Here is a 17677-nt window from a genome sequence, read left to right on the forward strand (position 1 = left end):
AGTAGGGAAATGAGAAATAACCCCTAAATCTTAAAATACTTTCTCCCGGCCCTTCTCTTCTTCCTGGGTTCAACTTCATTCCTGATTTTAATCTACCTCCTCCCTCTGAGTGGTGCAGGGGGATGGGGGTTGTGATCAGTTCATCACACATTGTCTCTGCTATTCCTCCCTCCTCAGTGGAGGACTCCTCACTCTCTTCCCCTGTTCCAGCATGAGGTCCCTCCCATGGGAGACAGTTCTCCATGAACTTCTCCAATGTGAGTCCTTCCCACAGGTTCCTTCCATGGGGTGCAATCATTCAGGAACAGACTGCTCCAGCATTGGTCCCCACACAGGGTCACAAGTCCTGCCAGCAAACCTGCTCCAGCGTAGACTCTTCTCTCCACAGGTCCTTCTAGGAGCCTGCTCTGGTGTGGGCTCTCCACAGTGTCACACCCTCCTTTGGGCATCCTCTTGTTATTGCATGGGGTCCTCCCTGGGCTGCAGGTGGAGATCTGCTCCACTATGGACCTCCATGGGCTGCAAGAGGACAGCTGGCCTCACCACGGGCTCCAGGGGAACCTCTGCTCTGATGCCTGGAGCGCCTCGTCCCCCTTTTTCTTCACTGACCTCGGTCTCTGCAGAGTTGTTTCTCTTGCATATTCTCATTCCTCTCTTCTGATTGCTGCTGTCATTATGCAGTTCTCCCCCCGCCCCGCTTCTTAACTGTGTTATCAGAGAGGTGCTACCACCATCACTGATGGGCTCAGCCTTGGCCAGTGGTGGGTCTGTCTTGGAACCATCTGGCATTTGCTTTATCATGCATGGGGAAAGGTTTCTAGCAGCTTCTCACAGAAGCCACCCCTGTATTTCCCTTGCTACCAAAACCTTGCCATGCATACCCAATACACAATATGTTTATTTGTTGATGGTGCAGTTTTGCTGGCGATGTGTGTGGTATTGTTCTAAGAAATAATTAATTTTGTAGGTGTTTGCATATTTTTTGAGGTAGCAATTTTCAAGTTTGGGAACATTTTACATCCTTGTAGTATTTCTGTTGTGGTAGAGAGATTATTATTAGTAGACTTTGTTATACACGTATGATCTATTTGCTTTAACAGTGTGCTCCATGTTATGTGTGTTTTGATCAGAAGTAGTCTGTATTTAGAGAATAAAATAGTGTGAGAAGGTTGAAGTTGTAGGGTCAAGTAACTTTTTCAGATATTAATGTGCAAGACAGTTCTGAGTCATCACTTATTAAATTGTCTTATTTCTTCACTCAAAACTAAATTGATTTTGTTTGAATTGTTTGGACTTTGCTCAAGTTTTAAATCGGGCTTGTGAATGCTTAGGTGTATGGTGTTTTTTGTGATGTGGTGAGAAGGTTATGTAAGAATTATCAAAAAAGTGTTTTGCCCTTTTGGGAATTCAGAATCTTCAATTCACTTCCCTCTGAGCCAAAATTTCTTAAACAATTTTACATAGGAATACATATTACTATTCAGGATTAGAATAAATGACAGTCAATTTAATTTTGGAAACAAACTCTACCTTCTATTTTCATTTTTATTATTACAAGGAAGAAAGGCAATATGAGCATTTAAAATACATATGTTGTTTGTTAGCACAGCTTTTTTGTAATATTATACCAATCAACTGGGGATGGCAAGCATTTCGACTGTTTGAGTATAGGGTGACTTGACATACTATATCACCTTTCTCTTGAGAGTAATTTCAATATTCCAGTATAGTTTCAAGTTGTTAATTAAAAGTTACCTTGTCAGAGAAATCTTTCTTTGGAATTGTGAACAAAAGTTATTTTCTGCATGAGGTAGCTGTGTCTTTTAAGTCCGGGATCTGATACTTCTGTATAGGTAGAGATGTGAGTTTGTTGGAAAAGGGAGATTTCTGAATTTCCATGAAAATTTTCATGCTAGGGCTGAAAGTGTCTGAGGGTAATGAGCTCTGAGTGTGTCTTTTCAGATGTAGAAACTTGTGTAGCTCCTTCTGAGTTTGATTGGACTTTGGGTAATTAGCCTCATAAATATGATTTATTTCTTTTATTTTTTTTTATTTTTTTTTTTTTTAGCTTAACACAATGGTTTTCATATTCCACTCAGCACATGCACTTCTTATACAAATGGTTTTTGAGGACTGGGTAATGATAAAAGGTATTTCATTCTTATGGAAAAAAACCTACACTTCTTAGATCTTAAGACCATGCAAGAAGAATAACAAATTGCATGGCATTTATTTATTTATTTTTAATATTGCATGCATTTGGCTTTCAATTTTATGCATTTGAGGCATGTAATTATACCAGAGCAGCTACACATTATGTCATGTGTTTTTTCCCTCTTTAAGTTTCCATGTTTTAAGTTCCTCTCTTTTAGCATTATTAGTTTTGAAAAGAGCTGGTGGAGATAATTGCACACTTGAGTTACTAAAACACATTACATTCCCTATATTTTTATTTTAAATAGGAAATGTGGAATATTTGAACACTTAACAAGACCTAGCATGTCTAACAAATGTCTTGTCACATCAACTTATGGGTCATCCTTAATCACTCACTATTGTTTTCACTTTTGTGACAGAGCAGAAGCTGCATCAGTTTTGTACTATCAGTTGAGAGTGGCAGTGATATTATTCCAAATTAGTAGGAGTGGAGCAGCGTTGGCGATAAAGTACGCATTACAGCTCTTAGAGTTTTGTTTTTTTCATTGAAGGAGAAGGACAGCCTGGGAATTCTGAATTTCCAACACTTTAGCATGTGAGTAATCAGATGTTTCTGTAGGAGCATGCCTACTTTCACAAGAGTATTAATCCATAAAGGACAGTAACCATGCTAGTGTCCTACATGGAAGGTATTGCTGAAAACTGTTGTTTGCATGGCTCGGTCTTACCATACAGAAGAGATTTTTTTTTTTTTCCCCCTGCAAACTTCCTGCTTGAACCAAAATAGTTCTCTGATATAGTAAATATTACAAATGTTGATGAGTAATTTATATGCTTGTATAAATTCTACCACAGTTTATCTTAAATGGCTATAGATTTTGTGTTACCATAGCGTATAGCATAATTATGACAGTGGCTATATGGTGGAAGACCAAAGGTCCTTCAGCTTGCTTCTGTATCTGTGCTAGTATCAAAGCCTTCTGTGTTGCCTCACTAAGGAAAGTTTTTACTCACGTGAAGTTAACAAGTAGATAAAGTCTAGATATTGAAATAGATATAGGAATGTGCATGCTTGCAAGCACTCAGGATGGTGATTATATCTGAATTTGAATTTAGCTTTAATTCTAATTGAAATAGATTGCCAGTCTTGGTGACATTTAAGCAAGGTTTAAAATTGGAAATTAAGCATAAATGATACAGTGACATCAGTGTCTGCAGCAGCTTTAATGCCATCTTGCCTTTCTTTAAGGCAAGTGTATTTCTGGAAGGGCTGGAAGTGGGGGGTTGCACTAGCTATAGCACATGCTTCTTTTTGTTGGTGTTCTGCAGCATGCAGCTTAACAAGTTGTTGCTGATCAGTGGTATCTTGCTGTTGTGTCCAGAGCGTTTCAGGAATGGCTTACTGACCATGTGCACTGTGTGACTCAGTGTGTGGCAAGAGCTTTTACTAAATTCTTCCAGACTGCCTAGAAGAATGACATTGTAGTTCTGCTTTAAGGTAAAAAAACCACAACCAATGAAGCAAACTATGCCCCCCACCCTGGCCCCAAACCCTAAAAACAAAACACAAAAAACCACAACCAAACAAACAAAACTCCCAAACATGCGTACTTAAACTAATTTTTGTCCTGCCTGCTAGATGAAGCTTACATGATTTAAACATGATGTTGTAGGAAAACTTTTTATTCTTTTTATTTGTTGGCAGTACGATATTGAACAACTATGAAAATGTGATGGTATTTCTTTCAGGAGCTGGTGATGATACAAGAGCCTGGGGCCCACCTTTTGCTGGAACAGAAAGTGTTTATTTTCTCAGTGTCAATAGAAATAAAAAGGTAAATGGGCTATGGTATTGAACATTAGACCATGTTTACAACTGAAGACAATGCTTCTGCTTTGCTTGATTATTAACATATATAATGGAGCAATAGTTCCATTGGCCTTAAGGCATGATGAATACATTTAAGGAGAAAAACAGTTCTTTTGAAACAAAAAGGATACAAATCTCTGATATGGTGCTATGGTCAGCTGAGTTAAACTCAAAAATCAGGAGTGGTCCTGGCAGTCCTCAGTTGCTGGTGCAAACTGACTGAAAATGAACCCTGTTGAAAGTAAGGGTTATTTTATTTGAAGGATCACTTTTTTCAGGTGCATCAGCTCAGCAGACCTGCACCAGCTGCCATCTGGAGCTGGAGGAGAGCAGACATCATTTCAGTCAGGTTCGCTAAAGGCAGCTTGTGATTAAGATGAAGTTTCATGATGTGCCAGAGCTGTTTAATGGCTTATTGCCATTGAAACAAGTGCTTCTGGTGTCCCCATGTGTACTTGCAGTAGTAGGTGCTGTGCAAACATACAGTGGACAGGCTGCAATGCAGCTCCCAGCTGCAAATCTGTCAGACTTGATTTGATGCTTGTCTGATCCACTGGTGAGACAGTTCAGCTTGCTTTCCCAACAGGTTTTTTTTTTTTTTTTTTTTTTTTTTTTTTTTTTTTTTTTTTTTTTTCCAGGTGGAGGTGATGTGTGTGTGTTAAAATTTACTTATTTGATTTAGCTGTATTGTGAAACTTGACTTGGTATGTTTAGAACAGGCTGCTAATTGCCTGAAGGACTTTCACGTAAATTACTGTTGTATTTTTTTTTTTTATCCCCAGAGTATAGCTATCAACATGAAGGATTCAAAAGGAGCAAAGCTAATCAGAGAGGTAGGTTTTGGTAGCATGCAGGCTGTACCTATTTTGTATTGTTTTGATCCTAAGTGATAAAGAATAAACTCTGCATTTCAAGTATTAATTTGATATCTGATAACTAAAAATATGCATATGTGCAGTAAATTTGTTAAAGTACAGTATATAGCCTCTGTTCTGTGTGCTTCTGGACTTGATGTTCAGTGTCATTTCTAATGATTTTAGATATAAAATTTACATGAAAATGTCATCAGAAGCTTCAGATGAGATGTTGTGAGGAAAAGGTCTAAGAGCCTAGCACTCTCCTTTTAATGTTGCTTTAGTTGATCTCACTGTACTTCATTAGAAAGGTTCCAGTTGGACAGATCTGCTCAAGTCAGTGAGCAGTTTACAAGGAGGAGATACTGGGCTCCAGTATTTGTGGGTATTTGAATGTTACAGTGTATTCGTGACTTCAGTTGCTGTGCATCTTTCTGAGAAAACACTATTCTGTAGGTCAAACTTATTACTTGTTTCTTTTTTTTCAGTATTTGAGTTCAGAATATAATGGTCTTTTAAGGGTGATCCATTTTTCTATTGAAAAATTAATAAAAGCATCATATTTCACATTCTGTGAAACTTGTGTTTTGTCATCCCTTTTTATTTATTGAGAAACATAAGACCTGCTAATTGCTATTGCTGTATTTTTAGCCTAACATGTATAATAGGGTGAGCTGGCTTCTGTTACTGTTTGTTTCAATTTCAGTTCCAATCACTTTTTCACAGTAAGACTGCATGTGTTCTGCAATAAGTGGAATTTGTCTGGTAGTATTTTTTGTTTGGAATATTGCATGAAATGGAAATAGATTGTCTGATACTTCTGACCTTTTTTCTTCCCTGTCAGCTCTGAGAAAGACACTTCATATGGAAATCTTTGGCATTCACAAGCCAAGGATTCTGCAGTGCCTTTTCTCTTTGCAGAACAGAACCATTTATTGTTGACTTGTTATGAAGCCGTATGTTTATCTTCTAAAGGTTTTGGAAACAGACACTGCCATTTGGAATAATTTTGCATGCTATAACACAAATGTGTTTTTGGATAAACTAGTCATATTCTAAATAAGTGCTATAAAAATTGTTCCTCTCATATAAGATGACTAGCTTGTTATTTGACCTTTAAAAATAGTGAAAGAAAAACTACTCTACATAAAATGTCCACTGACTGTGTGTGGGCTGGGCCTGTTTGAAGAGTGAAAGGCAGCTGGCTCTGTGAGTCAGGATGAGCTGGAGAAAAGGTGGCTTCATAGTAAGCTTCTTAGGTGACTACCACCATTTGTGGTTAGGAAGTTCCCCTTTTCTCATATTGTCATTTGTACAGGAAGATTACTGCTTGATTCTGGTTTTAAACATATAACTTTCTGCCTGCAACCTTTTTACGGTCTGTGGAATTGGATGGTTGGTGACTTAAGAATTTGCAGTATAACCTTTGTGCTTGAGGCTCAGGTGCCTGGTTGCGTTCAAATCCCACATAATTTTTAAATCAAAGCAGCAACTTTCTTCTCCCCTATTTGTCATACAAGAGCAACATCCTCTCTGTCATCTCAGTGCTGTCCTTCCCACCTTTTTTCTACTAGTAAGATCTCTCATACCACTCTAATGTAGAGCTATCATGATGCTGAAGATAGGATAGCTGCCAGTAAGAGTACTTAAGAACTCCAGATGAATGGTTCCTGTCAGCAGCAATATTATTTTTCCCTTAGGTTGGTGTCACTGAAATAATCAAGCATGTATGAGAATTACTTCCTAAGATGTGATATAATAGAATTTCCAATGGGAGAACTAACCTTGTTAAATATTTACCACAGTAGCTGTGGAAGTGATCTCCTATGGTAAATTTCTTTCCCTTGTGAAGATAAATCTCTGACAAGTAACCTAACTAATGGAAAAGCTAGAAAGCAACTGCAGGCTTTGCAGAACTGATCTAAAAATAAGGACAGTCTTGTTGCTAATATTTTTCTATAGTTTCTATCCTTTATTATAGTTGCTTTAATTAACCACTACAGCTTTCTGTTCCTTAAATCAATGGCATCCCTGTCAGCAGTACAGCAGTGGTACAGCAGTATTGTAGACTGACATGATGAAGTGTTATTGAAATGTGACTGTACTTGTAGAGTTGTTCATCATTGTCCTTGATTTAGAGTGACAGTTTTTGGAAGTATTGGATGCAGAGGTCTTGATGTTCTGTTATTGCATCTCAAATGGAACTAGACTATAACTTCTTCTGTTTCAAGTTTTGTCACAAAGAATATGTAAAGGAAAGTTATCTATAACTGGCTTTTTGATGTCAGTTGTCTCCTGGTAACATCAGGACAGATGTGTGTGGAATTGAGCATTGTTCAGCAAGTATTGGTTACTATGAATGTTACTATGAAAAGTAGTGTTCTTGTCTGTAGAGTAATTGATGGCAAGAAGAAATTTAAGTTTGTGACACTGGTTACTCATACATGAATATGAATTGTGTCCTGAGTCTAGGCTCTACAAAGAAAAGTCATAACTTTTGTAATTTTTTATTATTATTAAGAAATGTAGTATGGTTAGAATAAATTTTGTTTCCCCCTCTCATAAATTCCATCTAGGTAGAAGAGGGCAAATCTCGGAATCTAGAATCTCATTAAAAACAAAGGAGAGAGTCTTCAGGTATATATATGACAAAATTACATCCTTCATGGTTCAGTCAGTAGTATGAAGTGGGCTGAATAAGTCTGTTAATCAGGGGTCCTGGCTGCTTGTCTTCGTTTGGCACAGTAGTATGAAGTACATGTCCAAGGGTCTGTAATTCTTTCAGAATTACACCATTGCACCATTGCATGGTTCCCACAAAAGTATTCTTTTGTCTTATTTTTTTTTGTTTCTTTATTCTCTGTCACGTGTAGCCCTGTCTTCCTTCCAAATGCTTTTGCCTCCCCATTAGCTGCCTTCCAGATATTTGTATGTCTCCCTGAATGAAAATGATTTTTTTCTCTTCAGTGATGGTATGTGCACCAGTCCCATGCTCTAACATTATTTTGTTGCAATCTGGCTCAGCATCTCTTTAGAACATTATTCAGCAGTTATTGTCAGTAGCTTCTCTTAACAACCTTGAGGATACCTTTCTCCTGAGTATTTAGCCTTAATTAGTTAACTTGAAGAACCTGGGACAATTCAGTTGTCTAGGAGCTGACAGCACCCCTTCCATTACATTTAACTGATAGGTTAACATGTCTCATGCATGCTCTCTCACTTGATAAAACAAACTATTCACACATACACACACCCATATAAGTATGCATATTTGTGTATATATATGTTTGTATGTATTTTTATACACACTCTCCTCTGTGGGGTTTTTATAAAAAAACCACTCCCCCATAAAAACCCCAAACAAACCTTCCAAAAAGTACAAATAGTTTGCTTTATAAAGATAGTAGCCTCATTATTTGTTATTTTTATTCAACATAATGACTTCCTTGGCAAGCATGATGCCTTTTTTCTTTCTTGAGACATAGACATGGAGCATATCAGTGTCCTGTCTGGAATACATACTATTCCAACTTGAGTCTGCTCTATTACTCTGTTAGTAGAGGTTAAAATACAAGTGATATGTTCAGAGGATTTGCAGGACACCAGGTGTGTAATTTCAGTTGATGGTGGACTTAAAACCTCATTGAGACTGAAAATCCCTTGAGTTTTAAGAAGATACAGTTTGTTTGGATCAGAATCTGAATCCATTTGTCCACAATGGCAGAACCCTGGATATCTTTGCTTGGTTCAGTGACCATCAAAAAAGTACTATACACAGGCTGCTGCCTGTATGCATGGAAGATTATTTCCAAGTGTCATGAAAACCTTAGCAGTATAGCTGACCCAGTACTTGTAGGATGACTTGAAAATTCATGTTCATTTCTCTCTGAGAATATACACACTGCCAAACTGGGCCCAAGTCATTGTGTCCTCACTTAGCACTGTCGTCATGTCATGTATGTTGCCAAGTCCAGAGGTATAGTGCTTTTCATGTTGTGGTACTGCATGTCATCCTTTCGAGAGAGGTTTTCACTATGAGTTGGACAACAACTCTCAAACCGTTTTAGCCTATACAATCCCTGTAAATTGAATAGGTTATAAAACCCCAGTGAGAGCAATATTCAAGCTATAACTGAGTTTGTTTCTTGAATTAAGTTAAGGCTGTAGTATTATCTGTAGTATTATCAGTTCGAGAAGTATTTATGTATGAAATGTGAAGTATTTAAAAAGAAAATAACTCCTTAACTTTATTTTTCATACAGACATACTATTAAAGAACAAATTGCTTGCCCCTGTTGTGGTCCCCTTTACCTTACTTTGGTGGCTTGATCTGCTGTCCTGCACCGATGACTGGGACAGCTGTAGACTGTCTGAGCTACTTCTGTTTTCACTAGCAAATGCTTTAGCTCTGTGTAAACCTGGATCTTCTTGAGAAATTTATTGTGACGAATGCATATTTTTTCATAACTTCATGGAAGTTATGTTCTGTTCACTTCAATGGAATAAGGGATTAACAAACGAGGCAGCTGTCCGCATTGAAACCCAGCAATGCTTATTAAGAATCTGGAGACTATTTCTCATTTGATAGTCCTACAGGTTCTTGACATATCCACTTTAGAAATGCTTAATAACATATTTTAAAATGCACCTTCACCATATGTGAACTTAGTTTCTATAAATGTTATTAATGTCTCTTCAGTGTATCCAATTACTCATAAATTGTGTGCTGCTTTGTCTGAATAAGAATCAGTTTCTGTCTTTCCTGTTAAATACTTGCTGGCTTGGCAGCTTTTTTGGCCTTAGATTCAGCTGAACAGCCTACATGCTAGAACAAAAATGTTTCTGATTGCTGTTACATAGCAATAGTGTATAGAAACTGGTTTTATATACTGCATAGGTTAATCAGACAGCTACATGGTAGTTTTGGAGAATGTGACTCTGAGCTGCAAATAACATCAAAAAACTAAATGTTTTACATTATGCTTAAAAGTGTGTGCACAAACGTGTACCTGACAGGGAATAATTTATTAAATTCCAGTGGGGGAAAGAAAAAAAACAAACCGTAAGCAAAAAAAAACCTCTAAAACTCCCCCAAAGCGTACATCTTTCTTTATCATGTAGTTCTCTTGCTTCAGGAATTCTTAATTAGTATTAGTCCTATTAACACATGTATATGTATATCTGTTTATAACTTTTATAAGAAAAAAAGATGTCATTTAAAGCCCGTCATAGTTTTATGTTAATCCTTCAGTAGATTTTTGGACTAGGTCATTCATTTACATGTGATGGAGAAAGTCACATTGCGCAGCTTGACAGCTCTATTCTAATGGAGTTGACTTTAAGTTTTTCATTTCAACCCAAGAACATTTTTGGGCTCCTTATTCTGCTTCTGCATACAGGAAGTGAGATATGTGGCCACTGTTACAGTAATTATAATCACTTATTTTAAAATGAAAAACAATTTATAAAAATATTTCTAAGGAGAGAAAGTGTGAAGAGTGGAACCCTTTTTCTCAGTCTAAGTGCAGGTGTAAAGGTGATGATCGTTTTGTAAATGATCTTCAAGTCTTGGGAAACTGATGTGATACTGATAAAATAATTATATTACAATTTTGTCTAATCACTTTAGGATTTTGACAGTAGTCTTTCTAGATATGCAGCATCTATACTACTATGTAGTTTGCAGAGATGCACAGTTTAACAGGCCAAAAAATATCTAAGTTTGTAGGTTTTCTTTTGTCACAAAGACTAAAGGCATTTTGATTCATGATATTTTAAAATTAAGGTACATGAAGATTCTATTGAACTTTTGGAAGGTCATCTAACAAATCTTACTCATCCTTTTCCTTTCTAAAGCTTGCAGCAGTGTCTGATGTTTTTGTGGAAAACTACGTCCCCGGGAAACTGGCTGAAATGGGTCTGGGTTATCAAGACATTAAAAAGATTGCTCCTCACCTAGTGTACTGTTCAATAACAGGTATTTTAATTTCAATTACTTGTGTTCATTATTTTCTTTATTCCAGTCAGCTTGTTATAAAAGTCATGTGGTTATATAGAAGTATATTGTTACATCAGTTAAGATAAATTGAAAGAATGAGTTTGACTGTTCAATTCAAAAAAAGTTATAGAAAAATTAAGAGGCAGCAACTATGTCAACGTCTTGTAAGCTGTTCAACAGTGGCATTACCATGCCAGCCTAGCATGTTCCTGTTGACTTCAGAGGAACCAGGGCTGGCTGAACTCCTTGTGTTTTGCTTTGAACTGGTCGATAACTAAGGTGGTTTTGTTTTGTTTTGTTTTTCCCTAACAGTTTTACTGCTGCAGTTTACATATTGCAGATTTATGGTCTGGTGATCTCAGTGTTCTTTTCTGCCCTGAAACATCTTTCTCTTCAGCATTATGCAGTTATATGTTTGTCAAGTACTCATAAAACAAATTGAGATCTTAAATTATGGTTAAGTCTTGGGCATCTAACAGGTGACAAGGAACATCTGTTTAAGGACAATGTATCTCCTAGGAATAAACACATAAAATCTCTAGTAACCTTAAAAAAAAGAAAAAAAAGACAGATGAGAAATCAATTAAGTCAAGGTGCAGGAGACAGCAGAGCCTCAATCTAATCACTTTAAAAGAAGCCACCATACTAGGACCAAATGTACATCTGTCACACAGAGTACATCATGGTGATACTTAGGCAGTAAGGGTTTGTTTGTTTGTTTGTTTTGTACAATCAAGTAGTAAACTGATTTAAGTAGAAGGAATTCCTGATTGATTTCTAAAAGCTGTGTGGCCTGATTCTAGATATTACAGTTCAAAACTGTTTTGTGCTGTTGTTGGCTCTACTACATTCAAATATACTTTTTTTTTGTGAGTGGGGTGAAGAAAAGGCTAGAAGAGGTTTGATGTAGTAATGTTTAACTTTAAAAATTATGAAATCAGTGAAAAAGAGATCAAGTTGGTAGGTTAAAATACTTGCTGATACAAATTGCACAGATTAAAACATGAATGCCTATGGAAAGAGACCAAGAGAACGTTTTATTTGTTTTTCCATCATAAAGAAGGCTAGACAAAGAGCAAAGGAGGTTGGTAAAAGCATAAAACATTTTTATGGCAGTAAGTTATGTACACTACTATTTATTACAGGGCATGTTAGGGAGGTTTCATACTTGGGCCATTTTCTGCAAAGGATCAATTTGATAAACTTCATTAATCTGAATATCCAAAACACAAGGCTTTTAGAACAAATTGGTAAATGAGTATTTATAAATCACCTGTAGCAGTATATCCAAGCAAGGTGAACTTTTGGTCTGGTCCTGTGTTGTTATCAAGATTTTATAACTCTGCTAGTGAAAACACACACGCACAAACACACACAAGTAACTGAACATGTCAATCTGTTCATGTAAACATAGGAGTTCATTCTGTTTCCTTTTCTGAAGCAAACAGTGGACCTAATTGGCAATCCATTGCTTTTGAAAGGCACCTCTCACCAGTGATGCTTGCTGTTCGTGGTGTTGAAGTGCTTTTCTTTTTCTTCTGGGTTCTTTAACATGGAGGCCTATTAAATAAAAATACTGGGACTCTGGGCACAGAGATTTGTCCATAGGCAGTTTATTGGGTGTTTTAATACATTGCAATGTTTGACTGGAAAAGCAGGTTTACGTAAGTGGAGGCATCTGAGTTGGATGGCTGTTTTTTGTGAGAGATTGGTGCAGAAAGCAAGTCACTGCATTCTGAAAGGCTGTCAAGAAGTGCTCAGTTCCCCTGCCTAGAAACTGGAGCTATGCTTGTGACAACCTAAGAGGATAAGGATTGGTATTGAAGTGGAATGAACTGGGACATGCTGATTCTAGTAGTTCGTGAGAGCTCAGATGTCATATTTCAGATACAAAGAGACTGAGAACACAATATAAGTTTTTTTTTGGTAATGCCATAGAAAGTTATGTGTATAGAAAGTGCCTAGCTAGGGATATGGAAAATATGAGTCAAGAAAGATCCAAAGAGAAGTATTGTTTGTCTGATGTAAGAGATGTGCCGGCCTGGAATGTTGAATTAAATGGAATAGTTGTCTTCCCAAATGTTGAAAATTGTTGAGAAAAATTATCTTGGTTACAGCAACCCGCTTTACATCTAAACAGTGGATTCCATCCATCATTTGGCATCTCACGGTCTGTACAAGATACAGTAAAAATTTGTTAGTTCTCAAGCCCTTTCTGGTTTGAGAGTCCTGAAGGATAATGGATACACAATATAACATGAGTTATGTCATGAGGTCTTTGAACAGAGAATCAGAATGGTTTATGCTGTTCAATGCAGCCAGTTTTGAATATTTTTAAGGGTGTATTTTAGGTATCATAATGGTTGTTAACAGACAAAATTATGTTGGTCATTGTTAATGACTATCATGAACTGTATTACATTTTAGATGTGTAAATATGTAGACACAGACATTTTGGCATAACATTTGATAATAAATAAGTAACCAAGAAATAAACATGTCCAGCATGTCAGAATCAGAGTGTTTTTCCAACTTTCATTTTTGTTTTTCTTGGTTTTTTCTTGATAGTCACTATACATGCTGAAGACATTATAGCTGATTCATTTAATAAATTACAAGTAGTTACTGGACACTACTTCCCTTATCCATTTAGTTAATTCATTAATGAGACTGAATATCATCTGGAGTGTTTTGGTTACTTATTTTGGAACCATATTACCTTTCAAGTGTAAACTTCATAGGTATGGAATGCAATCAATAAACAAGCTGAAGGAATCAGTTTCACCCTACAGCATAACTTGTATAGCAGCTGTGATCAAGATGTCTTTAAGTTTCTTTTTTTTTTTCCTCATTCGCATATTGAATGCAAGTATAAATAAATCAAATTGGATATTAAAACTTTTTTAATTTTAGAGACCATCCAAAAAGATTGAAAGTAATTTTCTGTCTCTAGAATGTATTCTGTCCTTCCAGTGAGAGTGTGCTCAGAGAGTTGTTATTGTTGTCATGGTTGTTATACTTGGAAGGAATGGTGCTTTCACTTTTTGGACGCTGCTATTTGTGACAAGATTTGTGTGAAAATAGTGGTCTTGCATTTGTCTTCAGACCTGAGAGTCACTAATTGACAGTCAGCACTAACTGATAGTCTCTTCTTCTTAAGGGCTCACCTACAACATTTTTATCCTGGTCACTGGCTGGTTTAGCACTGGCCGGCTGCATTTTGTTTGGTTATTGTTATATCAGCCATTACCTGTCTGCAGATTAGGTTATTTGCCAGATCCTTGAAGTGGTTAAGAATGCTGAAGGAATACACTCCTTGTGATGCTGTTCTGTTTTATACTGCTTGATGTTGGGCCAGATGGGGCTGGTCTGTCTTTGGAGTATATTGCATTGGTCATGGGTTGGTGAACGGTTCATATGTGCCATCTGTAACATAACACCTGTGTGTATTCCATTAAACTTAACTCTCCTTCTGGTGCATGCTCTTTGTGGACTGAGATTTTAGCTTTGAAGCACTAACAGAGGTGGATTTGAGGATTTTCTATTGTAAATGAAAAATAACAGCATGACAACCATGACAAAAAGGTCTCCCATTCTTTCAAGTCTTCACTCTAAAGAACAGAAATAATTGGGGTTTTAAGCAAACAGCTCTAAGTTGTTTTTCCTAATGTAGCAAAACAAACCTGCTTCCCTCCCTAGCAGAAACATTCTGTGAGAAATTCTGAAAACATTCAAAATTCTGGTTCTTATACAGCTTAAAGATCAAGATTGGACTCTGTTACATAAAATGCTTTTTGTTAGTGGAACAGATACAGAGGTGACTGCTTAAGCTAAATAGGCATGTACTATAGCAGGATGTAAAATCTGGAACGTGTGTTCCTTAGAAGTCAGAAGATATGCTACTTTATAACTTATCCAAAATTGAGCAATTTTTCTTAAATACAGGAATAATGTTTGTATGGAATTGCCTCTTTCTGAATTTGTACTGTTGCAAGTTGTTGCTGATCGTAATTTTTCATGAATTCCAGGGTTATATGTATGTGGAGAGTTTAGACATAGGTAAGCCAGATGCAGTCTCCTTTTTGGCATTTTGAAAGTTGTGGTTATCAAAATGAGTTTCTTGTCCAGAAAGCTCTGATAGAAAGTATCCAGCCCTGCAGTGGCTGTTGCAGGGTTGCCAGATTTCCAGGACATTTCCCAACATTCCTGCCGCTTTGAGTGCTCTTGAACTCCAAACTGCCTGTTCTGACTTGGTGGCTTTGCTGAAGAGAGGGATCTTAGAACTAGTTTAAACATGTTATATTTTAACAGTTCTGTGGTTGAGATTGGTTTAAGTTTTTGAAAATTGGCTTGTTAAAATAATTCATTTACAGGTCACAAGGAAGTGAGCACTGGTTGCTCTTGGTCAGGTCTGTGTTTTGCTTCAACTAAGAAAGTCACAGTTTATTTCTGAACAGGAGGGGGCAGTGTTTAAAAGGACAACATTCTTTTTAAATTAAAGGTCTTCGTTTTTTTTTCTCCCCCTTTTCTTACTCTGAAGGCAATATATTTAAAATAATTTTATGGTTTGTTTTTGAATAATGAAAGCTACTCCTTTCAGGTTCTCTGCCCCGTCCCTTTTCTCTGCTATTTTGAGTGAATTGTGCTTACTCTTCTGTACAGGTTTTGCTGAAGACAGTGTTCCTCTTTTTTTTTAATCTTTTTTTTTTTGTCTCCTCCTTTTCTAGGAAATAATACTTTGTATTATATGCAGGTTGCTTCGTGTGTTGCTTGTGACATTACAAAATCTTGTTTCAATATTTTATTTTCTGTCATTTAATTTCTTAAAATATGGATGTGATTCTTTGTTTTCTGCCTTTTAAAGAAATTTTACTCCCGTAAAGACTTTTTGGTATATTTATGCATGAAATAAATTTAATACGTAATGATAATTATAGAAGATCTTAGAAATACGCTAAAGAAATATTCCAAAATAAACTACAAAGATGAGATTTTTGAGGTTTGTATTTTTATTAACTTTGTGTTACTATAACTGATAACATTTCTTGAGGATTTGCAGTCTCTACCCCAAAGGACTCAGTCTTAACTGTGAATTTACAAATACATGGAGTGTACTAAACTGTTTGGTGTTTTTTGTTGTTGTTGGCAAACAGTATTGCTGTAAAAAGGCAGAAGTTAGGTGGAAAGAATGGCAAAAGTTTTATAGAAGTGTTGAGTATCACCTACGTTTCATATGGGTCTGAATCTGGAATTGTACATCTAGCTTTTATTTGATGTGCATAGAGCCTTTAAGATCAATAAATAAGAACTTTTCTGAAATAGTAAGTAAACCGTGTGTGTGTCTGGAGTGATTCTGATGAATGTATAAGAAGGAAAATAGTTCTTCACCCATCTACATTAAAGTTATTATTAACTCAAAAGATCTAGCATTTGGTACTTCGCAGTATATTTTGTTTTGTACTGATAATTTGTAACTGCTTCTCAGGAGAAGATGTAATGTTGTATTTTTGATGTACTGTATTTTTTAATGTTGTATCCTGCTTTTCCTCTAGTATTCTCACAAGAGGAAAGAAAAGCCAACCACAGTGTGTTTTGCTGGGCAAAGGATAGCCAAAGTCATCTTCAGATCCTCTCATTTTTGAACTAACTGTGGTAAAACATGGAATTGAATTGGATTAGGTACAGTTTGTAGGCTCCCTCTTACCAAATGATTCTGGCCTGTAAAATTATAGATAACTTGAAGTGTCTGTGTCTTCATGCCCATTCCTTCTCCTAACGATTGATGTTCCTGTGGTTTACAGATTATCATCGTCTGAATGTAATTACCTGGTTCAAATTGATAGCTCCTACTTGAAAAAAAGTAGAGTGTATTTCATACAAATGATATCATTTGACAAAATAATTTCTTGATGCTGTAAATTATTTATTGATAGCATACAAGTAGGAAACTAAGTTGTAATTCAGAAGGTAGCTCAAGCAATGATTGTAGTTGTCACTAAATAATAGCAACTATGGAAATGGTCTTGATCATTAATCTGTTCAAACGTTATTAAAATGTATGACATGAAGTTACTAGACAGAGGATTTTTTTTTTAAATTTTCTTCTTGTAATTACAAAAAGGCAAAATAACCCTAAAATTAGGCACAATGAATTGGGGGTGGGAAGTGGGGGGTAGAAAAAAAGCCTGCATCACAAAATGCTTAGTCCAATGCCAAGTAGCCAGTGCAAGCAGGATGATGTGCAGACTGAAATGGAAATTAGGAGAATTAACTGAGAATTCAAAGAGTTATAACAGTCTTTTAAATATATAAAAAGCAGGAACAATTTGGAGAATGATGTAATTAAGGAAACTGTAAACCTCAAAAAAGAGGACTGGTGTCTTAGTACCAGTCTTCCATAAAAGGTGTTCATAGAGAAATTTTCAACAGAAAAATTGTTTTCTAATAGTAGAAGATACTGCACTGTCGGAGACAGACATGTCATAAGAGACACTGTCAGAACAAACTGTGTGTTGTGCTTCCAGTAGTTCTTAATGTGGTTTAAGAACAAGGAGGCAGATCTGGAAAACTCTGAACACTGTACCTCTCTTAAATAAACACAAAAATCACAGGCTTGTAAGTCTTCAGATATGAACTTAGGTGCTGACAGTGACTGAATAAAGTGTTTTGAGGAGGAAAAACTATGACGTTTTTACCTCAGAGCTTGATCTGACATAAATAGAGCCATCCAGCAGTGGAAAAGAAAATCAAGCCTCTCCAATCTATTAGTTTTTGCATTATGCAGTTGGAAGATGGATG

General features: G+C 36.4%; 1 protein-coding gene across 1 annotated transcript in view; it reads left to right on the forward strand.

Annotated features, from left to right (window-relative positions):
• The window catches only part of SUGCT (succinyl-CoA:glutarate-CoA transferase), a gene marked incomplete at both ends in the record, with an annotated part of 354974 nt that overhangs the window by 4818 nt on the left and 332479 nt on the right, over positions 1-17677 (forward strand). The window contains 3 exons of the mRNA XM_082046307.1: positions 3907-3992; positions 4810-4860; positions 10738-10858. Coding sequence (XP_081902433.1) covers positions 3907-3992; positions 4810-4860; positions 10738-10858 — 258 coding nt within the window. The remainder of the gene's footprint in view (positions 1-3906; positions 3993-4809; positions 4861-10737; positions 10859-17677) is intronic.

This window comes from Streptopelia decaocto (genome assembly GCF_964273445.1).
Source record: "Streptopelia decaocto genome assembly, chromosome: 2".
Lineage (NCBI taxonomy): Eukaryota > Metazoa > Chordata > Aves > Columbiformes > Columbidae > Streptopelia > Streptopelia decaocto.